At 42.5% G+C, this 27,845-nt stretch overlaps 2 protein-coding genes across 6 annotated transcripts; one reads left to right on the forward strand and one right to left on the reverse strand.

Annotated features, from left to right (window-relative positions):
• On the forward strand, nucleotides 1-22,617 carry ADCY4 (adenylate cyclase 4). Of its 3 annotated transcripts, none has more exons than XM_074234777.1 (26): nucleotides 1-142; nucleotides 639-869; nucleotides 2,629-2,826; nucleotides 3,048-3,209; nucleotides 3,372-3,521; nucleotides 4,785-4,933; nucleotides 5,143-5,254; nucleotides 5,508-5,635; nucleotides 5,892-6,050; nucleotides 6,650-6,782; nucleotides 7,240-7,416; nucleotides 14,334-14,377; nucleotides 14,577-14,663; nucleotides 14,875-14,944; nucleotides 15,475-15,572; nucleotides 17,182-17,266; nucleotides 17,795-17,932; nucleotides 18,347-18,454; nucleotides 18,968-19,152; nucleotides 19,356-19,440; nucleotides 20,151-20,309; nucleotides 20,620-20,766; nucleotides 21,068-21,175; nucleotides 21,460-21,574; nucleotides 22,105-22,229; nucleotides 22,406-22,617. In XM_074234777.1, exons 2-26 carry the CDS (start codon nucleotides 711-713, stop codon nucleotides 22,547-22,549), a joined length of 3,225 nt encoding a protein of 1,074 aa, XP_074090878.1. In that variant the 5' UTR covers nucleotides 1-142; nucleotides 639-710; the 3' UTR covers nucleotides 22,550-22,617. The 3 variants fall into 3 exon arrangements, with proteins under 3 accessions (XP_074090878.1, XP_074090879.1, XP_074090880.1); XM_074234778.1 differs by having other exon boundaries at nucleotides 20,683-20,766; XM_074234779.1 differs by lacking the exons at nucleotides 18,968-19,152; nucleotides 19,356-19,440.
• Nucleotides 18,221-27,821, reverse strand: LTB4R (leukotriene B4 receptor). 3 transcript variants are annotated; one of them, XM_074234782.1, is made up of 2 exons: nucleotides 27,513-27,821; nucleotides 18,221-25,439 (listed from the first exon to the last, which is right to left on the reverse strand). In XM_074234782.1, the coding sequence occupies exon 2, from the start codon at nucleotides 25,428-25,430 to the stop codon at nucleotides 24,369-24,371; it is 1,062 nt and encodes a 353-aa protein (XP_074090883.1). In that variant the 5' UTR covers nucleotides 25,431-25,439; nucleotides 27,513-27,821; the 3' UTR covers nucleotides 18,221-24,368. The 3 variants fall into 3 exon arrangements, with proteins under 3 accessions (XP_074090883.1, XP_074090882.1, XP_074090884.1); XM_074234781.1 differs by lacking the exon at nucleotides 27,513-27,821 and adding an exon at nucleotides 26,201-27,506; XM_074234783.1 differs by lacking the exon at nucleotides 27,513-27,821 and adding an exon at nucleotides 26,201-27,506 and having other exon boundaries at nucleotides 18,221-25,471.
• Nucleotides 27,822-27,845: the final 24 nt, after the last annotated feature.

Consider the following 27,845-nt stretch of genomic DNA (forward strand, 5'->3'; position numbering starts at 1 on the left):
TGGGAGGCGGCTGTGGCGCCGGGAAGCTCTGGTAGCCTCTGGGCGCCTGGCCACTACCATCCCAGCTTTGTTTTCCCTGCTGTAGAGCTCCCCAAGTCTTTTCCCGGGTCCTCAGCACTAACCCCGATAGGGGCAGCACGCAGTGAGTATCAAGAGATGTGAGAGAGAGGGAAACCCCCAAACCATCTCCCGTTTTGTCCCATTGTCCTTTTTTTCTCCCAACCTGACATCGTGGAGACTTCGGGAGAAGAGACAGAACCCTAAAGGGGAGAGGGGGAGGAGGCTCAGGAGGGAAAGAAGGCCCAAGGAGTCCAAGCAACCAAAATCTGGGGTTGGGAAGAGGGAAGGATTGACTGCGGGAGAATGGCCGGGATAGAGATGAGAGAGTGAAATAAGCTGAGGAAAGGAAAGATGGTGCAAAAAAAAAAAAAAAGACGTAGAGAGGTGGGAGAAGAGATGCTAGGACAGAAAATAGATGGAAATGCTAGAGAGGGGTTGGGAAAGAGACCATGTTCCGATTGAGAATCAAAGAGCAAAGAACAATAAGAGATTTGTGGGGAGGGGGACCTGGAAGGAGGAGTCTCTTTTTCCTCTCTGGAGGAGTAAACTGTCAATTTCTACTCCCTCACCTTCCCCAGCTTCCAGCTGTTCCCTCGGAGCCCTACTGAGACTTTGGGCCATTTAGGGCCAGAGGAGCGGGTGAAGAGATCATGCCCCGCCTCTTCAGCCCCCGGCCTCCCCCCAGCGAAGATCTCTTCTACGAGACTTATTACAGCCTGAGCCAGCAGTACCCGCTGTTATTACTGCTGCTGGCCATCGTGCTTTCCACGCTTCTTGCTCTGCTTGCAGTCACTTGGGCCAGCGGTCGGGTGAGGAGGGACCCTTTGCCCAAATAAGGGATATTGTACTCCGGGTTTTCTCTCTTTCCAGCCTCCAATAGAGGGAAAGGGGCTGGGAATTCAGCAAACTGTTGTGGTTGGGTGAAGATGAGTAAGAGGAAAAGGTTGATTCTCAGTTTAGGAACCTGCCAATAACTAGCCTGGGTCTCTGGGCCCCAGTTTTGTCATCTATAAGATATTGGGGATGACTATGAATCTAGACTACAGTATCAATCTTTTTTCCAGGTTTTACATTGTTCCAGGAGGGGAATTCCCTCCTGGCCCCTGGGAAATCCATTTCCTGGTTTTCTTTCCCTCTTAAGGAGCTCTTAGGGTTAAGTAGAACCCACAGCATGTCTCAAAGGGCAAATTTTCATCTTCCACACAGCCTCAAAGCGCATCCGAACTTCATTCCAAAGAAATGATCATCTTCCATCTCCAAATCCAAATATTAATCTCAGTTTTCTGTTTTATTTTCCTTCAATTAGTTTGAAGCCAAGCAGGTTGGGAGTGGAAATGATCAATAAACTTTTATTAAGTATTTCTTATAAACTGGGTTCATTGCTAAGCACTAGGAATAAAGTTTTTTTAAAAAAGAAAAAAGAAAGTACCTGCTATAAATCATAATCTAAGTGAGAAGACAACTTGCAAACAGCTAGGTACAAACTACATAGAGGATAGGAGAAAATCAACAGAGGGAAGGCATGGAAGGACATTAGGGACCTAGACCATTTTCTCTATAAAAGAAAATAAAGAAAGAGATTGTCCTTTGCCAAAAGGTTACTCAGGAAGTGAAAAAATTCATATTGGAATCTGGGTTCCTTTGAGCACTAGATCTCTTTCCAATCTGCTCTACCAGGGTAGTACAGCAGAAAAGGCTCTGGAGTTGAAAACCTAGGTTTTGACATTCCAAGGTAAGTTTTCTTTATTTTGCATGACTTGAACAAATCATTTAATCTCCTGGGACCTTGAATTACTCATCTGTAAAATATTAGTGTTGGACTAGATGGCGTCTGAAGTCCCTTCCAGCTCTTGATGGATGATCCTATCACCTAGATCATACCGGGAAGCCTCATAGGTATGGGGGGGGGGGGGGGGGAGAACGAAAGGATGAGATCTCAGAACAGGTAAGAGTCTAAGTGTGACAGGGGGCACAGAGCACAGAATGACAGGTCTGGAAATAGGAAGACTCAAATTAACATGTTCAAATCCAGCCTCAAACATTTTCTAGTTGTGGGAACTTGGGAAACTTACTTAATCCTGTTTGCTTCAGTGATCATCTAAAAACTGAGCTGGAGAAAGAAGATAGCATTCCCACTCCAGTATCCTTGCCAAGAAAACCTCAAATTGGGTGGCATCACACTTAATTGAAAGGACAGAGAACAAAAACAAAAGTTTAAGTGGAATTCAGACAGGGCTCATTAAAACTACAGAAAAGGTCCACCAGTCAGCATCCTTACCAGTCACACCTGGTGTTTGCACTAAGCAAATTTCAAGACCAACCATCACCTCCTAAATTCTTGCTTAGAAATTAAGAGGAAGCTGGAAAGAAAGGAACAAGTAAAGACTTTGGGGAAATCTGTATTTAAAATAATGAGATGTAAATGAGCCTGCTTTTTAGTTCTCAGTTTACTTTTTTGAGCATCCCCTCTCATTCAGCTTCCTTCTCCCCGGTTCCTTACATCCCTAGTTTCTTTTTCTCCAGTCTACAACTCCCACAAGTCTTAGTTCCTATTCTCTCCCCCCCCAGGCTCTGGGCTCAGACCCAGCCTTCCTGATTGGGGTACTCTGCGCACTCGGAGGATTTGGGTTACTGCTCTGTTTGGCTTCCCGCGAGCAGCGTCTACAACGATGGACCCGCCTGGTATCAGGCCTCGTGTGGGCTGCCCTACTGGCCCTGGGCCACAGCTTCCTGTTCACTGGAGGTGTGGTCAGCGCCTGGGATCAGGTCAGAGGGGAATGAGCCTTTATACGGGAAGAAAAACGGGGGGACAAAGTTAAACCAGATCTGCCAGGGTGACAACAAGTAAGGTTGAATGTAAATCATTGAAGCAGGGAGGAACTGCTCCCACAGGTGAAAGAAAATAGGTCTGTTGGACACACAGGGGTTTCTGTATGGACATCATCAGGACACCTGGTAGCATCCCCTCTCTCTCTTCTCCGTCTCAGGTGTCTTTCTTCCTCTTCATCATTTTCACCGTGTACACCATGCTGCCTCTCGGTATGCGGGACGCAGCTGCAGCCGGTCTTGCCTCTTCTTTATCCCACCTCCTGGTCCTTGGGCTGTACCTCGGACTTCAGCCCATATCCCAGCCCCGGCTTTTCCCTCAGGTGAGAGCCATGAGGACCACAAAAACTCTTGGGCTCTGGACAGCTCCCTAGTCCCAGGGACCAGGTTCCTTAGGATTTAGTTGAAATTGCTCCCTCTTAGACTATTTCTGTCCCCAAGTTTTTGACCTTACCCTACACTCTGATCCTTTTATTTCACTGTAGTTGACTGCCAATGCCGTGCTATTCTTGTGCGGGAATGCAGCAGGAGCCTATCACAAGGCACTAATGGAGCGTGCGCTTCGGGCCACTTTCCGCGAAGCTCTGAGCTCACTGCACTCTAGAAGGCGACTGGATTCTGAGAAGAGACATCAGGTCAGACCTGGAGCCTAGGACCAGGGGCCTGGAACTGGGAGGGACAGATCAATATTGGGATAATTGGGACAAGCTCTAGGGAATGGAGGACAGTAATTACTACTAAGTGTAGTCAGGAGAGATGCATGGAAAGAGCAATGGTTTTGGAGTCAGGAAAACTGGGCTGGAATGCAGGCTCTGACGCTGAGACTTTTGAGTGAGTCACTCACTGAGTTTTCCGCAAGTATAAAATAGAGATAATAAGATTTCAACGAACTAATCCCACACATCCTCGTTGCAAGACTAAATCTGTGTTAGATGTTTTATAAACATTGGTAGCTAGGTGTCAAAGTAAATAGGACTCGGAGCCTGGAGTCAGAGACTTGAGTTCAAATGTGACCTCAGACACATTAGTTGTGTGACCCTGCACAAATCACTTAACTTTCCTTGCCTCAGTTTCCTCATCTGGAAAATGATCTGAAGAAGGAAATCACAAGCCAGTCCAGTAACTTCGCCAAGAAAACCCCAAATAGGATCACGAAGAGTCAGAAACGACTGAACAATAACAACAAAAAACTTAAAGTGCTAAATGAATGCAAGATACTATTATTACCCAGGTGGAATAAAGTGTTTGGCAGGAGCAGTGTTTTGCAAGGGGAGCTAAGTTGAAAGGGACACAACATTGGGCTGGTATTTATCGGAATACTGTCCAAAGATTCCGAAATTTAGTCCAAAAGGAGAACAGTGCCGATGGCATATTCAATTTTTTTTCTACTTAAAGAGTTTATTTATTTTGAGTTTTACAACTTTTCCCCTAATCTTACTTCTCTCCCCCCACCCCCCACAGAAGGCAATTTGCCAGTCTTTACATTGTTTCCATGGTATACATTGATCCAAATTGAATGTGATGAGAGAGAAATCATATCCTTAAGGAAGAACCATAAAGTATAAGAGATAGCAAGATCAGTCAATAAGATATCAGGGGGGTTTTTTCCTAAATTAAAGGTAATAGTCTTTGGTCTTTGTTCAAACTCCACAGTTCTTTCTCTGGATACAGATGGTATTCTCCATTGCAGAGAACCCCAAATTGTCCCTGACTGTTGCACTGATGGAATGAGCAAGTCCATCAAGGTTGATCATTGCCCCCATGTTGCTGTTAGGATATACAGTGTTTTTCTGGTTGTGGCATATTCAATTTAACAAGCATTTTACAGTACCTGCTCTCTAATAGGCAGAAAGGAAAAAAAAACAGACTTGACCTTAAAGAACTTGCTTACATTCCAGGAACATCTCCTACTGTCCATCCTGCCAGCTTACTTGGCCAGGGAAATGAAGGCTGAGATCATGGCTAGGCTGCAGGCTGGGCAGGGTTCCCGGCCTGAGGGCACCAACAACTTTCACAGTTTGTACGTGAAGAGGCATCAGGGTGTCAGGTATGCTGAGAGAGACAAAGAGACAGAGACAAGCACAAAGAGTGTCTTTTTAAAGACACAGACAGAGACAGAATGAGCAGATGGATTGGCTAGGGGGGAGATTTGGGGAGGGGGAGGTGTGGAAAAATATAAGAAGGGACAGGAGGGAACCAGGAACTCTTGTTCCATGGGACAGGGTTCTAATTTCCCTCCCCTACATCCTACTCTAGTGTACTGTATGCTGACATTGTTGGCTTCACTCGACTGGCCAGTGAATGCTCTCCCAAGGAACTGGTGCTCATGTTGAACGAACTCTTTGGCAAGTTCGATCAGATTGCCAAGGTCAGAGCTGGTGAGGGGCTCTCACCTTGGAAAGACCCTTAACCTTCTGAAATCCCATCTCAGCCACGTCCAGGCCCCCAGATGCTTATTCCCTCGGAGATTCCCAACTCTGGGAGAGTTACTGACTTTGGGAAATGTTGTCAGACACCCCGCACCCAAAGCTCAGTCCTGAGGAGTTGACCCCATTCGTCCATCTCCTGTCCTAATCTAGTCCCCCATATCATGTGCCTCCCTCCCCTTCTTCCTTCCCCAGGAGCACGAATGCATGCGGATTAAGATTCTGGGAGACTGTTACTATTGTGTGTCTGGTCTGCCACTCTCTCTGCCCGACCACGCACTCAACTGCGTGCGCATGGGACTGGACATGTGCCGTGCCATCCGGTCAGTGCTTGGGAGCCATCCTGGGGTGGTCTGAAGAACAGAAAGAACAGGAAATCCAGAGATCTAGGGGTCTGGGGTCTGGTGAGGGAAACAAGGGCGGACAAGAACACTGGGCTTACACTTGGTAAAGAAGCAAGCCCCTTTGTCTGAGAAAGGGGCGTGGCTTAGGCAAAATCAGGAGTGATGCCTCAGAAAGGGGATCTGGGTTCAGATAAAACCCCGGGAGCTAAAGCCAACCTTATTTGCCCTTCGCCAGGAAGCTGAGGGCAGCCACTGGAGTGGATATCAACATGCGTGTGGGTGTGCACTCGGGAAGTGTCCTCTGTGGGGTCATCGGCCTGCAGAAGTGGCAATATGACGTCTGGTCCCATGATGTCACCCTGGCCAACCACATGGAGGCAGGTGGAGTGCCAGGGTGAGTAGATCCACTCCATTCGAGGGACCCAGACACAAGCTCAGGCTCAAAGAAGTAATGGGAACAGAGCTGTGCCTTGAAAGAAAGGCCTAGGGCCCCACCTGCCCCCCAATCAATATGTCCTCTCTAAGAGACCTTAGCCTGGGGTCAAATCTAACATAACATGTGTATGTGTGTGTGTGTGTGTGTGTGTGTGTGTGTGTGTATATATACATGTACATACTATATATGACTTTATATAGTATAAATGTGTGTATATATGTATTTATGAATATGTATTTGCCCAAATCTGAGGCAGAGTGACTGATGGGAAGGGTTTCTTACTGGAATGAAGGGACTGGAGAATGGGATTGGGAGGAATGGCAGGCAGGGTGGATAAACCCCGAGGGCACAGAGTTATGCAATGAACATTACAGATGTTCTATAAACCGAGAGAGTTAGATTAAATGTCTCCTAACATCCTTTCCAACTCTAGATACCATAATCTCTTAGGTCTCTTCCAACTCTTAAGATTCTATTATTTTTGCAGTGAATTAATAAGAAGACTGAGGCTACTGACACTCTACTTTCCCTTCTTTTCTTCCCTCCTTCCCCCTAAGTCGAGTGCACATCACAGGGGCAACCCTGAACCTGTTGGGAGGGGCTTATGCTGTGGAGGATGCAGCCCCAAGGCATCGGGACCCATATCTTCGGGAGCTTGGGGAGCCCACCTACCTGGTCATTGACCCAAGGGTGAGAACTCCCACCCTAGCTATCAGCACAGCTGATTGAGCCCCTGAAGTATGAAAGTATGATAGCAGGGTGAAAAGTATCCTGAATTTGGAATTAAATAACCTAGATCAAATTATTCTTCTTCTTCCACTTACTATCATATGCGGCCTAGAACAAATAACTTCTTTTTCTAAGGCTTTAGCTTTCTCATTGCAAAATGGAGTCATTATTCTAGATGTCCTCCAACTCCCCTTCCAATTCTAAGACCTTATGATTCTAGGCAGCACCAGACTCAATTAGGCCACTTCTATTGACCTCCATCAGAGATCCATTACCAAAAAATCTGAAGTGGAATGGAGAAAGGACTTAGGAGAACCAAGTTCCTTCTTTCCCCTGAGGAATTTGAACTGGGGAGAAGGGAAAGTCATAATGGTGGAAGGATCTTGCCATTAGTCCACTTTTCTTTGAAATCTGACAGGCAGAGGAGGAAGAAGAAGAGGAAGTAACTGCAGGGGGACCACTGTCCCCTCCTGAGGGACCAAAAATGCGTCCATCACTTCTGATGACTCGATACTTGGAGTCCTGGGGTGCAGCCAAGCCTTTTGCCCACCTCAGCCACCTGGACAGCCCTATGACCACTTCACCCCCTCTTCCGGTATGTCCACTTTCTTATCCAAACACCTCATTCTCTTCCTTTGGATATTGTCATCCCTGGAACATATATCTTTTCTCTCAATACTGTTCATTCATATACCAGTGCCTTCCAGTCTCTACATAGCCCCATACCTCTTAAGTGAACTCATCCCTATTATAACTCTTGATATCTTCTAATTAACCTAGATTAACCTAGACCTTAATGTTAGGTGGCATAGTAGAGCTCCAACCCTGGAGTCAGGAGGACCTGAGTTTAAATCTAGTCTCAGGCACGTGACATTTACTACCTGTGTGACCTTGGGCAAGTTACTTAACTGTGATTGTTTCATAGCCAGGGCCATCTCCAGCTGTCCTGATCTATATCTGGCCACTGGACTCAGATGGCTCTAGAGAAGAAAGTGAAGCTTGTGACTTTGCACAGTCATTAGTCACTTAAATGAAATTTATGTGCATATTGTGGTATCAACTCCCTGTTGTCATGGCCTTTTTAAAGAAAGGACAAATGACAACAGCAACAATAACAACAATCTGCTTTTCCAGGAATAGAGCAGAGTTCACTGCTTTCTAACCTAACTGGCTTCTAAGATCATCTCTACTAAGATTCCCAAGTTTTAAACCTCCTTAGCTGGTTAGGCTTCTCAGGCATAATCTCATTTCCTTTCCTTCACCTCCAATTGGGATATTTCCTTCTTGAAACTACAGAGATATGATGAGAGAGAGAGAGGGAGAGAGGGAGAGAGGGGGAGAGAGAGAGAGAGAGAGAGAGAGAGAGAGAGAGAGAGAGAGAGAGAGAGAGAGAGAGAGAGAGAGAGAGAGAGAGAAGTTGGTTCCTGTTTGCTTGGGTTGCCAGTTCCAGTCTTACACACCTCTTCCTATCAGGAAATGCTTCTGTTTAATTAAAATGCAGTCTGTTGCAGCTTAAAAATAAAAAGGAGTCTATTTATTAGAGGAGAAATTATTTCCACAGCAGTCTCCTTGGGGAAAGAGATGAACAATGATGAGACTATGGCAAATCACATTACTTGTACCCATTTTTACAAAAGTGAAATCAAGTTAAAAACAGTATTTTTAAGCTTTATTTTATCTCTCTCCCTCTCACCTCTTTCTCTTCTCCATTAGAAAATAAATACAAACATATTTTAATAAATATGCATAGTCAAGCAAAACCAATTCTAACATTGACCATGTCCAAAAAATATATGTCTCAATTTGCATACTGAGTCTATCACCTCTCTGTCTAAAGGTAGATAGCAAGAGTCATTATGTAACCTCTGAAATCATAATTAATCACTGTGTTGATCAGTTTCCTCACCCCCTCCTTTATAAAAAAAAAAAAAAAGAGGATGCTCAGCAGCATTGTTCCGGGTTTGATTCAATCTTTTTCTACCTTCCTGCCTCTTCTTTCCTTCACACAGCACTCAGTCAAAAGTTCTTATTCATTCTATCTTTTGTTTTAAATCTCTCTAAGATCAGGCCTCCTTAGTTAGAGTTTATTGTGTTTAAGGGGGGTCTGTCCCTCAATATATTCTCCTTCTCCCTCTCCTTTCCACTCTTGTTTCCTGTTGAATGAAATGTATTTCTGCATTCAGATGTCAATGATATTTTCCCCTCATTAACCAAGTCAGATAAAAATGAGGTTCAAGTGTCACCTGTTCCCTTCATCCCTTCCTCCTTGTTTGAATAGTATTCACTTCACTAGTTCATACAATTTATGAGATAATTTTCCCCACCCTCTCCTTTCCTTCCCTCCATTTTATTCTTTCCCGCTCTAATTCCTTTCTTTTAAGATCATCAAACTATAAATAAAAAACACATCCATTCCCCCTGTCTTATTAGACTCCCTCTCTGATCCTTGATGGATAAGGTTTGGAAGGAACACATATACCATGGTCCCATATTAGAGTGTAAAGAGTTCATCCTTGTTTAATCCATTAGGATTGCTCACTCATATTTACTTTTTTATATTTCTCTTGACTCCTGGGTATGTTTCTCAAAGTTTCTGTGCAGTTCTAATCTTTTCATTAGTAATGGTTGGAAGTTCTCTATTTCATTAAAAATGTATTTTCCCCTTAGGTAATTCTATTCAATTTTACTGAGGAAGTTATTCTTGGTTGTGTCATTATCTTTTATCTTTTGGAATATAGTAATCTAAGTTCTCTGCTTCTTTAGTGATAGTTACCTAAGTGTGGCTCATGAGTATTTCAATTCTTCCTGACTTCTTGTGTATTTCTTTCTTTGCCCTGGAGAGTCTGGATTTTGGTTATAATATACCTAGGAATTTTCAATTGGTGGTTACTTTTAAGAGGTGACAGACCGGTGAATTTTATTTCTACTTTGCTTTCTATTTCTAAGAGATCTGGGCATTTTTATTATTTCTCTAAATATGATATCTAGGCTCTCTTTTTTGTTCATGGCTTTCAAGTAATTCAAGAGTCTTAAATTTTCTTTACTTAATTTGTTTTCCATGTTTTTAATGTGAGATAACCTGTACTTTCTTCCAGTTTTTTTTATTCCTTTGACTTTATTTCAGTACTATCTCATAAAGTCTTGTCTTATTCAGTCTTTAATATCTCTTTGATTTATTTCAAGTAGTCTATTATTTGGTTAAGGTTTGTTCTTCTTTTGTCAAAACTGCTGATTCCCTTTACAATTGTTTTTTTAATAACTAATGTTGTTTTCCAATTTTCCCCTGGTTCTTTCTGTTTGTTTTTTCATTTCTTTCCTCTAGCACTCATTTCATTCAGAGTTCTTCTTTTCTGTGAATTTTTGTATATATTTTTTCCATTTGACCAATTCTGTTTTTCCGAGGCATTTTTTTCTTCATTAGAACTTTGTGCTTCTTTTACCATTTTGACCTATTCTGGTTTGTAAGTTGTTATTTTCTTCAATTTTTTTTACATTTCTTTTACCAAACTGTTTTTTATTATTATCTTGCATCAATCTTGTTTCTCCTCTCAATTTTTCCTTTACCTCTCTTACTTGATTGTCCTGACATCAATTCAATCTTTTTTTGAGGCTTTGGATATAGGAGTTTTGTCTGTGTTATTTTCTCCTGAATGTGTGTGTTTTGATCTTACCTATACATAGTAACTTTCTGTTAGAAATTTTCCTGCTATTTGCTCATCTTTCCAGCCTATTTCTTGACTTTTAACTCTATTCTAAAGTGGAACTCTGCTTCCAGAGTGGAGGGTGCATTGCCCCAAGCTTAAGGGGTGTGTGTGTGTGTGTGTGTGTGTGTGTGTGTGTGTGTGTGTGTGTGTGTGTGTGTGTTTTCTCGGAGATAATTCTGAGGACCTATAAGTTTTCGTTTCTTCCAAGGTGGTATGATCTAGGGCAGGGTGTGTTTGTTTCCCTCCTGATCTATGCTCTGGTTTGTGAGTGACCACAAGCATCCTTTTCCACCCTGGAACTGAAACCAGGGTCCCAGTTCCCCAGTGACTGCAAGTTCTGTTATGTTAGTATTCCTCCCCAAGACTGTGACCCAGATCTGAGCATAGGCAATGCAATAGAGTCCTTTCCTTGGTGTCAGCAAAGGAGCCCATGCAATCTCTTTCTTATCAGTTTTCTGACCCCTTTACCATCTGTGTGCTAAGAGGTCAGGAAACCCACACTGCCGCCACTGATTCAGTCAGCTCTCTAAAGGTCTATTGCTGGTTTAATGGGGATTGTGCTGCACTCCCATCCCATGTAATAGACTTTCTCTGCTGACCTAAGTTTTCTTGGACTAGAAAAATTATTTCTCTCTATTGTTTTGTGGGTTCTGATGCTGTGGAATTTGTTGTGAAGCATTATTTAAAAATATTTGGAAGTGGGGCGGCTAGGTGGAGAAGTGGATAGAGCACTGGCCCTGGAGTCAGGAGTACCTGAGTTCAAATCTGACCTCAGTCACTTAATAATTACCTAGCTGTGTGGCCTTGGGCAGGCCACTTAATCCCATTTGCCTTACCAAAAAAAAAAAAAAAAGCTAAACTAAAAAAAATATTTGGAGGTACTTTGAAGAGAGCTCAGGTTAGTCCCTTCCCTTTCTTCACCATCTCAGCTCTACCTCCCCTCTCATTTTATTTATGAAATAATGTTTAATACTAGGGGGGAGGAGGGGAAATTCTTGCTTTATCTTTCAGGCATTCTAATTGAATTATACCCAAGTTGTGTTTTCCTTTGCTTGTAGATGTTTTGGAATTATATTCCAAAATCTTAAACATTCTCATTACTATAATAACTCTTTTTGATACTATTCTTTTCATTTGATTGTTAATTCTTCCAATTTTACTTCCTGGCTTTGGAAGTTTAGACTGGGCTCTGTCATATTTCTGAAGGGAATGATTTGGTGGTATTTGGTCCTCTTTTGTGTCCTCTTGGTAGTCCTAGGTAATCATAAGAGACCTTATATAGTCTGGATATGGGTTGAAGTAAATGAGTCCCATTATTTTTCCATTATAATGAGGAAGGGGAAGATTAGACATATTATAATAATAATTTATGCAGTTATTTAAATATTCCAAGTGTTTTTATGATGGTACCTCCAGATAATCATCCCCATCATATAAATAAATAAAGTAAACCTCAAAGAAGTTAAATTATTTGTCTCAGGTCATAAATATGAATATGAATATCAAAGCAAGGATTTGAACCTAAGTCTCCAGTACAGGATTGCTCTTTTTACAGTACCAAGTACATGAGTCTATTCTTTTTCTTAATAAAAGGTATCCTTCTCAACTATTTACCTCCTGGAGTCTAGCCCTAGCCAGAGTAATTGTAGTGACAAACTAAAGGGGATCAAAACCAGTTGCCCTATTCTACAATAGCATCACCCCTTGTATCATCCCCTCTAGACATCTCCAGTCCTGAATTTAATCCCCATTAAATTTTTATCCCTTGTCAAACTTTTTTTTAGAATTTCATCAGTTTTTTGTAAATCATGTTATTATACAGCATATGTGTCTTAACAATACATTGATTTAAATTCTATATGCTTAACACATTATTTTTTTCAATAAACTTTCAGCATACATTCTCAATAGCAGTCTTATCCCATTAAGATAGAGAATTGAGGAGCAGCTAGCTAGTGTAGTAGATAGAGCAGCACTAGAATCAGTAGGACCTGAGTTCAAATTCAGCCTCAGACATTTATTACCTAGCTGTGTGACCCTGGTCATGTCACTTAACTCCATTGCCTTGCAAAAAAATAGTGCAGTGAAATATATATTTATATATAATATGTATATGTATATATATATTATATATATGTTGGTAGCAAGAAGATGTAATATATTTTCACCATTCTTCTTTAGCAGGGTTGGTTTAGTGCCTGAGTTTTAATTCAAAGTCACACCACTACACAACAGCCTATTAAATTAAAATAAATAAATTAAAATAACAAATATCCTTGGATTTTTCTGATATTATTCTCTCCTTCCATTAGCCCCCTTTAAGCAATAAAAAAATTATAAAAACTTTTATTTGTGAAAATATATATACATGTATATATTTGTATATGGTTGTAAAATATACAGAAAACTGTATAATTCAGCAAAACCAATTCTCACATTGGTCATGTCTAAAAACATGTATCTCTTTCTGTATTTTGTTTGGTAACCTCTATCAAGTTACATGTTTCATCTTCATTCTTTTGAACTCTTAGTTTATCATTTCATTGATCAAAGTTCTAAAATCTTTCAAAGTTGTTTCTCTTTATAATGTTCTTGTCTTTGAATAAATTGTTCTTTTAGTTTTGCTCACTTCAATCTGTATAAGTTTGTAGAGGTCTTCCTGGAGTCAGAAAGACCTGAATTCCCAGTTTGTTCTCAGTTACTCACAGTCTGATTCTAGGCAAGTCTTAACCTCTGTTCATCTTTACCTGTAATAATGAGAATAATAATAACACCGGCCTCATAGGGTTATTATGAGGATTAAATGAGATTTTGTTTGTTTGTTTTTGCAAGGCAGTGGGTTTAAGTCACACAGGTAGGTAATTATTAAATGTCTGAGGTCAAATTTGAACTCAGGTCCTCCTGACTCCAAAGTCGGTGCTCTATCCACTGTACCACCTAGCTATCGCCTAAATAAGATAATTTTTGTGAAAATTCTTAGCACAGTTCTTAACCTGAAACATCGTAGGCACCATATAAATACTTATTCTGTTCTTCCTTCCTTTTCTTCCTCGTTACCTTTGAAACTGTCTGTTTCTTCATTTCAATGACACAACAGCATTCCATTGCATTCATATACCACAATTTACTTAGTCATTTCCCAATAGAGATCTTGTCTTTAATTTCTCCTATACAAAAAAAAATATATGTTTAGAGAAGAACTCCTACACAAATAAATATTGTTCTTTTTTCTTTGATCTCTTTGGAATGTACCGACCTAGAAGTGCAATTGCTGGGTCAAAGGGCATGCACAGTTTAGTGACTTTTGGGGCATAGTTCCAAATTACTTTCTAGAATGGTTGAAACAATTCACAGTTCCACAGCAGTTTATTAATATGACTGTTTTCCAATAGCCATACCAACATTTGTCATTTTCTTCTTCTATCATTTCTGCCAGAGCTTAGAACTTCAAAGTTTCTTTAATTTTCATTTCTCTGATTATTAGTTATTTGGAGCAGTTTTTTTCATATGGTTACAGATAATTTAGATTTCTTCCTTTGAAAGTATCTTTGATGATTTATTTATTCTAGAATTACTCTTAGTTTTGTCAATTTTAATTCCTTTTATATGAATATAACAACTTTCCCAGAAAGTCCTCATCAGTCTGGGAGAGGGAAAGAAGAACAAAAAAATAGGGGGAAATAGGGTATTTTGATTGGAGGTATTAATAATTGTTTTTAACTTGAAATTTACATTTTTTATTGCTGCAAACACAACTGGGAGATATTTGCTAACAGAGTTTCGTCATTCACTTTGTTTCTCCTAATAGGAAAATGCCTTGGCCTCTCTGGGCCCTCAGAGGAGCCTGGATCGGTGAGAAGAAGTTCCATACACATAATTTGACTAGCCTGGGGAGCTGGGATAAGGACAGAGGCAGCTGAAGTACAGAGGCTTGAAACAAATCTCCTTGATCCTAATGTTCTTATCACACATTAGCACCAGTTTAGCTCAGAGACATGAGGGTAACAAGACAGTTTCTCTGATAATGGGCTGAGATCTTCCCCCCTCTCAGGACCAGAACTCCGAGGGGACTTGAGGATGAAATGGATACTGGGGATGAGAAATTCTTTCAAGTCATTGAACAGCTCAATTCCCAGAAGTAAGTGGAAATCAAAATCTATATCTCAGGACTTCCGATATGGAGGGGAAGAGGGGACTTGGAGAGAATGGGAATAGTGGGATGGTGCATTTCTATATGACTAGTGAATATGAGAAAGTAGGGTATCTATTCCTTACTGTAGTTTAGATAAAAGGTAACTTCTATGACAAGCTCATGTTTCTCTGTGCCTCATCTCCACCTTCTTCCCCAGACAGTGGAAACGATCCAAGGACTTCAGCCCATTCACCCTATATTTCCGGGAGAAAGAGATGGAGAAGGAGGTATGAGAGGACTGAAACTAAGGGAGACATAGGGGGATACCAAAGGGATGGTTCAAAGACCAATAATGAACTCCCTGCTCAGTTGACCCAAAGTCCTTACACATGCCCAGTCATGGACTAGTCAATCAGTTATTATTCATTACCCCCTCCTATGTGCTCACTTTGGAAATATTTGGGAACTGGGAATATTTTCTCAGGTATATTTCATACTCATACCTTGATGCTGCTTAATTATAAGCTAATTTGAAATTATGTACATAGTTATGTGCCTGCACACACACACACATATACACACAAAATCCCATGCCTGGTCAGAAGTCTTCTTTCTCTTTCCACCAATTTCCAGAGATTCTCCTCCAACAGATGGGATATTCTACAAATTGAACTGAGGGTGTGGTTGAGGTGGCAAAGAATACACTGTGGGCAATGAAACTAAGGGAACCTACATACTTAGGTTAGATTACTTCTTCAAGTTCATAGACAGCCTTAATCCCTTTGTCTCAACCTCCACATCCAATATCTTCTTCCAGTATCGACTCTCAGCTCTTCCAGCCTTCAAGTATTATGCAGCCTGTACCTTTCTGGTTTTCCTTTCCAACTTCACCATCCAGATGTTGGTGACCAACAGGTGAGCTCCTCCTACCTAGCCCCAGGCCTCCAAGGAGGAATCTGGACAAGGACAGGAGATATTTTTCTCCCCCACCGAAACATTATAAAGAATATTGAACCCAAATTCATTGGGTTCAATGAATATTTGAACTATACCATTAAAATTTATGATTCCAGAGAAGTCATATAAACTTTCCAAACCTTAGGCTCCTTCTTCATCAAATGTGAATGAATCATCTTTTTGTCCTCAAAGGGTTGTAATGAAAGTGTTTTTTATAAATGTAAAATCTTATATAAAATGGAAGTTTTTACTATTGTTGATGCTCCTTGCCCTCTCTTCTTTCCTTCCACATTTTCTTCACCTCTTTTTCCTTAAGCCTTATCATTTACATAGGGACAGGTACAGAGAGGTGGGAAACAAGTGACTGAGGTGGGAATATTGAGGTAGCCTTGGGAACTCCTCCTCCTCCTCATCATCATCATCATTCTTCATATTCACACACTCCCAAGAGTCTTGTGAATATACTTTAATAAAAAGTTGAGATTTCATCGGGGTAGATCAATCTCTACACACTTTAGTAGGTTTTCATGAGTTGCCTTGGAATGATAATTGTCCCCTCTATCTATACCACAATAATAATAATAATACTTTAAGGTTTGCAAAGTGCTTTATAAATATCTTATTTCATCCTCACAACAATCCTGGATGGTAGGTCCATTTTTTTTAGTCTTCTCTTTAAAACAATATTTTATTTTTTTCAATTACATGTAAAGAAAGCTTTCAACATTCTGTTTTTGTAAGCTTTTGAGTTCCAAATTTGTCTCCCTCCTTCCCCCTTTCAAGATGGAAAACAATCTGTATTATCCCCATTTTTACAAGTGAGGAAATTGAGGCAGACAGAGGTTAATGAACTTGACCAAGATCACATGGTTAGTAAATGTATGAGGTCAGATTTTAACTCAAGTCTTCCTAACGCCAAATTCCATCTTCTCTACATTCCGATATGTAGAATCCAGAAAATAACTTCCATTTCTACAATGCTTTAAAGGTTATAAATTAGTTTTTCATAAATTAGTTTTCATTTAGTCCTCACAACAACCCCATCAGAAAATCATTATACCCTTTGACAGATGAGGAAATCGATGATCAGAGGATTAAATTGCCTAAGTCTAGAACCTGATCTCCTAACAAGTTTGTGAACATTTATTTGTCTAAATGCCCATATTAATTAATTTTTTTTAGTTTTTTTTGCAAGGCAAACGGGGTTAAGTGGCTTGCCCAAGGCCACACAGCTAGGTAATTATTAAGTGTCTGAGGTCGGATTTGAACTCAGGTACTCCTGACTCCAGGGCTGGTGCTCTATCCACTGCACCACCTAGCTGCCCTGCCCATATTAATTTTGATGAAGATAGAGAGCCTCTGCTTCCCCCTTGCTTCTACCTTTCCAGTTCTAATCCTTCCCTATTCCCCAAAGTTTTGGTTCCACAGCTATTATACTTGGTCCTCATGGTCAGGTAATTCAACAACAATTAAGACTGGATAGTATGACCATTCTCCCAGACAGAAACTCTATCAGGTATGATTGCCTAGGAGGATCACATGAGTGTTTTATTCCTGTCTCTTCTAGACCCCCGGCTCTGGCTGTCACTTATGGCATCATCTTTATCCTCTTCTGCCTCCTCCTCTTCATCTGCTTCTCAGAACACTTGACGGTAAGAGAAGAGAAGAATTTTGTTCTAAATTTACCTGAGATTTAGGGCTTTGGCTTTGTTTTGAGCCACATCAATTTTTCTTGGTTCATGGACTGGGAAAGGCAGGGGAGAAGAATAATAACAGAAGAAGAATGGGGAGAAGAAAGAAAAATGACTGTAAAAACTGTTAGACTTGGAACTCATTTTTCTTTTCTTAAGTCAATGACACTTCAAAAAGGGGATGAAACTCTGCTCCAAGCTAAGGAAATCGACCTAGAGCTTTTGCTCCTGGTCTAGCTCCACCAGAACTAGGCATTCTACAGATATTCCTGCTTGGGTCCCACTAGCCTGGGAACAGGATTGGGAAATAGACTGTCCCAAGGACATAGGACCAGGACTTTCCAATTCTATGGAAGAACATTTAAGAGCAATAATTGGAGCATATGGGACTCAGAGAACCCACTGAGTCGATCCTTGTCAAAACCTTGCCTGAAGGCAGGGCCCTAGTCTCATACCCAACTCAGTTTTTCTCCACTCCTTCCCCTCCAGAGGTGTGTCCTGAAGGGTCCCAAATTCCTACACTGGCTGCCAGCCCTCTCAGGAACAGTAACCACAAGACCTGGTCTTCGAGTTGCCCTTGGCACCACAACCATCCTTATCGTCCTCACCATGGCCATTGTCAACCTGGTGAGAAGACTTGAGCAGCTAGGTGAAAACAGCTGGTCCTGGAAGTGGGGGTATAAAGAAAAAAGAGAAACCTGCTAAGAGTAGAAATGGGATTTAAAAATACCTAAATTGTAAGTATTCTAGGGGAAAGGCAGAAGAGGGGAGTCAAGGTCTAGAAACAGGTTGGTTGATAGTTGGTTGCTAGTACTCCTCTCAGGTCCTTAATCCTGCTACTCCTTGCAAGGTACTTTACAAATATCTTATTTTATCCTCACCACCACCCACCCCCAAACCCAATTATAACAGCAAACTAAGACCTGGCCCAATATGGAAGGCATAAACTTATTACTCCAGGACACTTTAAAGGCCAATCCCAGATCACTTTTGTGCTCAGAAAATTTTTTGTTCTTCCTTCAGTTCTCTCTCCTCTAACAGTTCTTTCAGCCAATGTCTGACTGCTCCCTCCCAGATGCCAATTTCTCCACTGCTTCTCCCAACAATTTCTGGGATACCCCTGATTCCTTGTCTCTCATCAGCATCCCGGTGAGTCTTTTGTCTGCCTCCCCGCCCCCCCCCCGTACCCACTGTTCCAGGCTCTGCTTAGAGATCTCCTAAACTTGGGTAAAAGATTTCTCCTTTCATAATAAGGACAGAAAGGATAAGAATCTGACCACAAAGTGCCATCTTGTTTGGGGAGGAGAACTAGAGATACCCAAACCTTTCTCAGTTCTCTGTTCATCCGAGGAAATAGGAACTGGGAAAGGTAAAGGAAAGGGAACAGGACAAATGGCAATCTTAGGGGCCAGGAATAGAACTAAATAGAGGCACCAAGGACAACACATTCTCACACAGACACAGACACACACAGACACACAGACACACAGACACACAGACACACAGACACACAGACATCCCTCACTTTAGCATAAGCGTCATGGGATCTAGAGAAGAGATTTTAGAGATCATCTGGTAAGGTGTCCTCTCCCTTTGGACACTGCCTCTGACCCTTTCCCTTTTCACTGATACCACCATCTCCACCTGCCTCTATGTCTCCAGTATTCCATGCATTGTTGTGTGTTGGGCTTCCTCTCCTGCTCCCTCTTTCTACATATGAACTTCGAACTGAAGCTACTGCTGCTACTGCTCTGGTTGCTGGCCTCCTGCAGCCTCTTCTTGCATTCCCATGCCTGGCTCTCTGACTGCCTTGTTGCTCATCTCTACCAGATTCCCAATGCTCAAAGGTACTCAACCTTGAGGAGTGAGCCTAGGAGGTAGCCAGCACCATTCTGGTGGGGGGGAGGGCAAACCTGGGTTGGTTCAATCAGTCTCTGTTGCTGACTCTGACAGCTGGGAAAGAAGAAAAGAGGGTGGAGATGAGCTTGGAAAAATGGGGGAGGCTCAGGGAAGGGGTATGATGAGAAGCTCTAACCTGTGGCATCCCTAGGCCTGGAGTACTAAAGGAACCCAAATTGATGGGTGCTATCTCCTTCTTCGTCTTCTTCTTCACCCTTTTGGCTCTGGCTCGGCAGGTCAGTCTACCAACTTCAAGTCTCTGCACCTCCCAACTTCATGGGGGGAGGAAGAGTGGGAGAGGAAATGCATACAATGCTCTGAGTCTCCCTAAATATGGATTAAGTTGGGTCTCCCACATCTATCACTTGTATCCAAGTTGTCCTTAGCTATAGCCCTCAATTTCCTTATATCATGTCCCTGTCCAGTCCTCTATGTCCTTATTCCTTCCCTAGGGTTGGTCCCAGGCAAAATTTCAAAGAAGGCAGAGTTTGTCTTCTGGGTGATTTCAGGTTCACCCTTCTTTTACCCTTTCCTTACTGCTGGTTTCCTCTCTCCTCACTATCTTCAAAAGTCCAGTGTCAACCTCTTTCTTCTCTTCCCCAGATCAAAAAGGAAAGGATATGCTATCAGTCACAATCCAGTGTAAATTTAAGTCCCTTTGTTACCTTTCCTTTGATTATGAAATGAAATTTTAAGCATCATGGATAAAGGGGAGATATATTTTAAGTGTGTGTGTGTGTGTGTGTGTGTGTGTGTGTGAGAGAGAGAGAGAGAGAGAGAGAGAGAGAGAGAGAGAGAGAGATGGGGTCTTCCCAATGCTCCTGATCACAGATGAGATTGCTTCCTATGTTTACCTGCATGGAAAGTCAACCCTACCCTGGGTCCCTGGTCTTCTTGCACTGATGCCTCTCTTTCTCCATCTCATATGGTGCTGAACTCCTTCCAGAATGAGTATTATTGCCGATTGGACTTCTTGTGGAAAAAGAAGCTTCGGCAAGAGCGGGAGGAGACAGAGACCATGGAGAATCTGACTCGCCTGCTGCTGGAAAATGTGCTACCTGCACATGTTGCCCCCCAGTTCATTGGTCAGAACCGGCGAAATGAGGTGACCTTGACCCCACAGAACCACTACTATGGAGTAACTCTTTTTTTCTGCTATGAATTGACCTTGCCCTTGCTCTTGACCTTTGACCCTTAGAATCACATTGCAGTATGTGTAACCTAATCTTTAGATTCCCCAAACTACTTCACCAGATTGACCTCTCCCACCCTCCTCCAGTCTATCCAAAATGTTTATGGGTTGGGAGAATTCCTTGGAGTATATGACCGGGGGAAGAAACCATTTCATGTAGACAAGGAACTTGAAGAGACATGTGCCTCACTTTCTGACTCTTCTACCCCCCCCCCCCCACCAGGACCTCTACCATCAGTCCTATGAATGTGTCTGTGTCCTCTTTGCTTCTGTTCCTGATTTCAAGGAGTTTTACTCTGAGTCCAACATCAACCGTGAGGGACTGGAGTGTCTTCGCCTGCTCAATGAGATCATTGCAGACTTTGATGAGGTGAAGAAACTTCCCAACTTTGTGCCTCACTCCCCATTTCCCACCAGCCCTTCTCAATCTCCCTGACTTTTATATACCTACTGTATTCTTCACAACAGCCAGCAGACCCATCTTTTCCCCTACTCATTTAATTCTTCTACTTTCCTCGCTCTGTTCATCCAATATTCATCAGTTACCCATAGCTTTTTATTCTCTTCCCTATGTATATCTGCTCTATCCCAGTCTCCCCTCCCAAAAACTGGGGTTTCAGTCGGGATCTGGTTCCTAGACAACACTACTACCTCTCCCCCACTCCCCACAGCTACTCTCTAAACCTAAGTTCAGCGGTGTAGAAAAGATCAAAACTATTGGCAGCACATATATGGCAGCTACAGGGTTAAATGCCACCTCTGGACAAGATACACAACAGGTATTTCATCCTGTCCCTTCCCTATGTCCAGCTCTGGGAAGCCTCTTGGAACCAGCCCCCTTTAGTCAATATTCTAAGGATAAAGCTATTTTTGTTACCTTAGTGGTGAATCCATGGGAAGGAATCCTTGCCCTCCCTTCATTGATATATTTTATGTCATTTCCCCCTCAATGCTTCATCCTCCTGAAAATACCTCCCCCTGGGCCCTGAATAATGTATCCCATAGGTATAACCTTACTCTCTTCCTTTGCTGCTTCATTCTGGTGGGTGGTACTTATTGCCAGGACTCTGAACGAAGTTGCAGCCACCTGGGGACTATGGTGGAGTTTGCAGTGGCCCTGGGGGCCAAGCTGGACATCATCAACAAGCACTCATTTAACAACTTCCGCCTTCGTGTGGGTAAGGGTGCTCAGCCCCTTTTCCAAGCCAATCCAGAGGATCCCATTCACCACACTCCTTTCCACCTTTCTCAGATCTTCTTAGGGCTTCCTTAGGACAGTCTTTCTTTACCAATGCTCACCCTGCATCGATTTTACCAGAAGTAGGTAAGGGACACCAGACCAAGATTTTTGAAGACTAACCCCAATTCCTCACCCTTCCCTCAAACTCAGAGTTATAATTATGGTGAGGTAACCAGGCTTTCCTGTGGGATGATGACATCTCATCACCACAGGTGGTTTTGGGAGGAAATATATAAGCCCTCCAAAGTACTGAAGACTTTATATTGGCAATTATAATTACCCAATATTTGATTGGGTAATTAAATAGTATGTTACTTGGTTCATAGTTTGCAGACTAAGTTCATAGTTTCTGTTGGAGTATGAACCTGACTAGTGTCAGGTTTGTAAATCAGACCCTTTCTCCACATCCGTTACCTAGAATTCAACTGAATTTCCCCTGAGAGCAAGAATTCCTCCCTCCCATTTCAGGGTTGAATCATGGGCCAGTCGTGGCTGGGGTAATTGGAGCACAGAAACCACAGTACGATATCTGGGGCAACACTGTGAATGTGGCTAGCCGAATGGAGAGCACAGGCGTTTTGGGCAAGATTCAGGTGAGGGGGCAGGGGAAATGAAATGAGTAGACAACCCAAAAAGGATAGAGCACAGAAATGAGGATCCTACTCCCAACCCACCACCATCTCTCTCTCTCTCTCTCTCTCTCTCTCTCTCTCTCTCTCTCTCTCTCTCTCTCTCTCTCTCTCTCTCTCTCTCTCTCATACCATTCCAGGTAACTGAAGAGACAGCCAGAGTCCTACAGTCTTTAGGCTACACCTGTTATAGCCGAGGAGTAATCAAGGTCAAAGGCAAAGGACAGCTTTGTACCTATTTTCTATCCACAGAATTAGCACGGACTGGGCCCATGCTTAGCTGAATTATTTCCTCCCCTCTCAATCTCTTCACCTTGAAAATACTCAATAAAATAACACGGCTTCTTCTGGACTAACCTGTGCTGATTGATGCTTTTGACAACACCACATTCATCATTCTGTCTCCAAACAAATGGTGGTTCCTACTTAAAGACAGGTGATAGGGGGCAACTAGATGGTGGATAGAGCACTATCCCTGGAGTCAGGAGGACCTGAGTTCAAATATGACTTCTTAATAAATACCTAGCTGGGTGACCTTGGGAAAGCCACTTAACCCCTCTGCCTTGCAAAAAAAAATTTAAAAAAAGATGATGAAATTGGGGGCTGGGAGAGGGCAAGTATTCAGTTCCTGGAAAAGAGAGAATCAAAGTATCCTTTCCTCACCCATTCCAACTTGCCTCATTCACCAACTTAGGAAGAAGACCTCTATTCTGACACATACACTTTGCCTTCCTTAGTTCTGGACAACCAGGAAAGTCTCTTTGTGGTTCTATCTTCCCTAGTGACTTCAGACATTTGGGATCAATGACAGATATTTCCCTTCTATTTTCCTACCAATGCCTAGGGGAAATGCTGAAGAAAAATTTTGCTCTCAAACCCACTAGTGCCCCGGATGAAGAAAGGCACACCATCAGACCTTCCAATCTGAATCTACATTTTTTATTCTGATCGAGGGACCTTTGAGGCCATTGTCATCTTTAGGAAGTCATCAGAGTGATTTAAGAACAGAAACTGCCTCAATCTAGATATGAAAGGGAACTTTGAAAGCTGCTTGGGAAGATTATTTCATCACTCTATCTCCTGTGTTGGACTAAAGTGATTGTCAGCAGGAAATCTGGCATCACTGATAGTCACTATGGGTACCACTCTAGATGGAGGTCACACAAGTGCCTTTTTTGTTCCATCTGTGCAGAGAGGGCCAGCTGTGAGAGGTTTAAATATATGAATGTAGACATACATATATAATATACATATTTACATATACATAAATCTCCAATAATAACATCTTCCTTGATTTTCATTTGTGTGGTTTGGAATTGTCAGGCTGCTACATGTGGGTCTCCTAGTTCAAAGCAGTAGTATGTGTATGTAAGAAGAAACATGCATATGTGTCTTTATATATATATGGATACTTGTGACCTTGTATATGTCTGCCTTAACTAGAATGCCTAGTGTCCTTCATTCTCTTGCCAGAAAAGTGAATTGTTGGGGAAGCTAGGTGGCACAGTGGATAGAGTACCGGCCCTGGAGTCAAGAGTACCTGAGTTCAAATCCGACCTCATACACTTAATAATTACCTAGCTGTGTGGTCTTGGGCAAGCCACTAACCCCATTTACCTTGGGGGGAAAAAAGTGAATCATCCTCAAATCTAGTCATGTGCTCATCGGATGCCTCCTTCAGAATCCCAAGAGTCATCATCAATCTTCTCACCTCTCTCTACCCATGACCTCAGCAATCCATTGCAACAAGATGTGCTGAGGTTTTTAAAGTATGGGTTGTCCCTATCAGCATTCCAGGGATCATCCCTCTAGAGTGGACAGGTTTTCAGACTTTAGCTTTTAATGTTAAAAACTGCATAAGGAGATAGATCAAAATATGGTTCCCTCTGTCTTTTATTTTTTCCGTCTTCTCTCTTGCTGTCCCTCCCCCTAAGTCAATTATCTCCTATATAAACAGACTTTCAGTCCAAATCGAAAGCTTTCTCTGATTCCATGTCCCCTATGGGAAATGACTGAGCCAGAATGAAACAGCTTTTACATGAGCCATCCCTGGGAACAGGGGAGCTGACCCCAGCAAGGGTCCACCCCAAACCCCCTCAGGTCTCACTCAGTAGTTCTGTCAGTAGGATTGGTGGAGAGAGTGAGGTCTTCTGTTGGGCTGGGTTCCAGAGGATTGTTGGGATTGTTCAGGGGTGTTTGAACCTGGGTGCCCCTCCGGGTGCTACAGATATCAGAGGCGGTGCCCTCAAGCAGCTTAGCTACAAAACCTACACCAGCTGAGCGGAGTAGCCCACCACCAGCACAGGCATACAGTATAGGGTTCAGGCTGCTACTCAGGAAGGCTAGGGCAATAACAACTTTTCGAGCTAAATACAGCTGCTTCCCTGCTTTATCCTGCCCTATTTTATACCCTCTAAGGGCCCTGGCAGCTTCTCCCAGGTTCACAGCATGATAAGGCAACCAGAAGACAGTAAAGGTCAAAATGATCAACACCACCAAACGTCCAGTGCGGCGATTCCGGCGGAATCTAGTGGCCCGCAACCGCCGCCCAATGTCTGAGTAGCTGCTCACAATTACCACGAAGGGTAGCACAAAGCCAGTGATGGATTCAAATAGCAAGTGGAAGGCTATTTGGTTTGGGGCAGAGTAGTATGTTTCACAGATGTCTTTGCCAAACTTCCCAAGAAACACTTTCCGGTACACAATAACAGGCACTGCCAAGAAAACAGAAGCCACCCAGATGCTCACCAAGACTCTCCAGGCGATTGACTTGGTTCGAAATTTCTGAGAAATGAAAGGGCGAGCCACAGCCAGGGAACGATCAAGGCTCATGGCTGTGATGAGTAATACGCTGGCATACATGCTGACTCCACAGATGTAGAAGGACAGACGGCAACCAATCAGACCAAAGGACCAATTACCACGGGCGAGGAAGTGGAGGAAGAAAGGCGCAGTAAGCAGCACAGCTAGATCAGCCAAGGCCAGGTTCAGGACCAAAAGGGCAGTGACAGAGCGATGTCGCATTTGGGTAAGGATACTCCACACCACAAAGCTGTTTCCTGGAAGTCCCAACGCCAGGGCCAGGGAGAGCAGTATGATGGAAAAGGACCGGATGAACATGAAGGTGGACAAATCTGTTACATTGGTTGTGTTGTTGGTGGCCATTGGGGAGACCTAGATGATGAGTTCAGAAAAGATAGAAAGAACTAGACATAGGACAAAGAGAAAACTTCCTGCCGGCTTTCACCTTTGTCTGGGGTACACCCACTCCATAAGGACCATGAGCCAGTACTTGACAGGCTTTTCCTAAACTTTGGAAAGCCTTCTAGACTATGAGGCAGCATCATGTTCTATTATCAGAATTTTCTAAGCCTGCTTAACTGGGGTTGTCCTACCTTGCTCCACCCATCCCTACTCCACCCTTTAACTAACTACTTTAAGAGAGAAATGGACCAATTTCTTAACTGGACGGCTGGGCTTCCTGCCCACATAGCTAGATTGCTAAATTTATAGTGGTTGAATTTCCACACCTCTACAATCCTTCTTCCCTTCAGAAAGAAGCTGAGTCTCAAAATAAGATGGACTTTCCTTTCCCCCAACCCTATCTTGTAATCAGTTCCCCAATCTCCTGTCTCCTCTCACATCTCTCTCCTGTAGGGATGAGTTATTGTAGTCTTGGAGCTGACTGTCCAATTCTCCCACCATGCTATCCTCTCAGTCCCCATCATCCCCAGCTCTCTGATTGTCTCTCACCCCATTTCCCCTTTTCTCCTATTCCTTCTCCACTAATTCTTCCCTTGGATATCAGAGATGTTACCGGTGTGGGAAGGTTAGGACACGGAGTGAATCCAAATAGTTCTAATTTTGAGTCTTCTCTCTCACTGAGGTACTAGTCCTTGTTTCCTTCATCCCCACCCACCATCTTGGACACTTACCTTCTTTGGCAGAGATTGGAAACCTGGCTGACTCAGGGTATGGGTGCTACTGCCTTATCAGCCAGTGGGGAAGGAAGTGTTGGGGTGGCAAGGGTGGAGGAGGGGAGGGGGAGGAGAAGGATGAGAAAAGAACCCTTCTAAGGGGTGGTGCTTAAGGTTATTTCTCACCTTTAAGCAAGAAATAGCCCTTATGCCAGAAAGAAGAAAATAAGGAGGGAAGGGGGAGGTCAGGAAGGGTGGAGCCAGATGATGGGAAATGAGAAATAGGGAAAGGGGAGGGGAGTTAGAGGTTTAGCTCTAAGCAGCATGTCTGAACACATCTGGGGTTAGTATCAGGGAAGAAGTAAGGGGGTGAGTCAAATATGGGGACAGTGTTTTTCTCACAACAGTATTAGGTTTTATTTTTTTAGTAGAGTATGATTAGTATGAGTTACCTAGAGAGCTAAATTTCATCTCCCTTTCCCTTCCCCACTTTAAGTGATTTCCATCCTTCCTTTTTGGTCTCCATTTTGAGTCATCTCCTTAACATCCCAGCAGCATAAAATTCAAGCTAGAAGGGATGAACTGGTCCACCCCACTCATTTTAAATTTCCAACAGGTCATCGAAGAACAAGACTAGAAAAACCCAGAAACTTTTCCCTCTCCAGCTCATTAGACTGAGGTCCAAGGGACCTTTAAGACATTCCCAGGATTTTAATCCATTCCTGTTCACAACTTAAGTGGAAGGAGACTCTCAGACCAAAACAAACCAAGATTCAACTTAAAGCTAGTCCCTCAGTGGCTCCAACCTACTATCCTGGGTTTGGATAAAAATGCTCATCTGCCCTCCAGTACCCATCATTTGCCCTTAATATTGACATGTATACTCTTGTAATTTCTCAGTCAAATTTTTAGACCTAGACTTTAGGGGCTTAGCTATGGGGTGCAAAACTAGGAAGCAATACAATATAACATAAAAATCAGAATTAGTTATAGAAGACTTGGGTTCAAGTTCATGCTCTGACAATTCCTAGCTGTGTGGTCATAAGTAATTTGCACAACTTCTCTTGAATTTCAGTCTCCTCAGCTATAAAATGGTGATGTTGTATATACTCATTACCTCACAGAATTATTGTCATGAAGGCACAAAATAAGCCTTACTATATTATATAAAAGTTATTAACTCTACCATTTGGTAACCCCCTGGATTTTTCCATGCTGATCTGCCCCACAGAGCAAAAAGAAAGAGCTTAATATATATTTGTTAAGAAGACTTGAGACTGAGAACCAACAGAAACAGATTACACTCTACTGGACTTAGCACAGCACCTACCTTTTAGGATTGTCGTGAAGATGAGATGATATTCAATACACACTACGAATCACTTGGTTGATTGATATGATCTTCTTTGATACTGAAGGACTAGCAGTAGTGGTAGCAGTAAATATTATTACAAGGATGAAAAACTGGAAAGTGATGAGACATACCACCAAATGTCACCCTGCATCAAGATAGACTGTCAAAATGAAGGAGAATCTTATTCATTAAGAGAGTTTCCCAAGGCAGTTGTCCCTTTGTCCCAGAGATTACTATATGTAAGAGAGAACTTTCTTTCATCTGACCATAAGCCTTCCTGCTATAGTTTCAGCAACTCACTTCCTCTTG

The sequence above is a fragment of the Macrotis lagotis genome, chromosome 4 (genome assembly GCF_037893015.1).
Source record: "Macrotis lagotis isolate mMagLag1 chromosome 4, bilby.v1.9.chrom.fasta, whole genome shotgun sequence".
Lineage (NCBI taxonomy): Eukaryota > Metazoa > Chordata > Mammalia > Peramelemorphia > Peramelidae > Macrotis > Macrotis lagotis.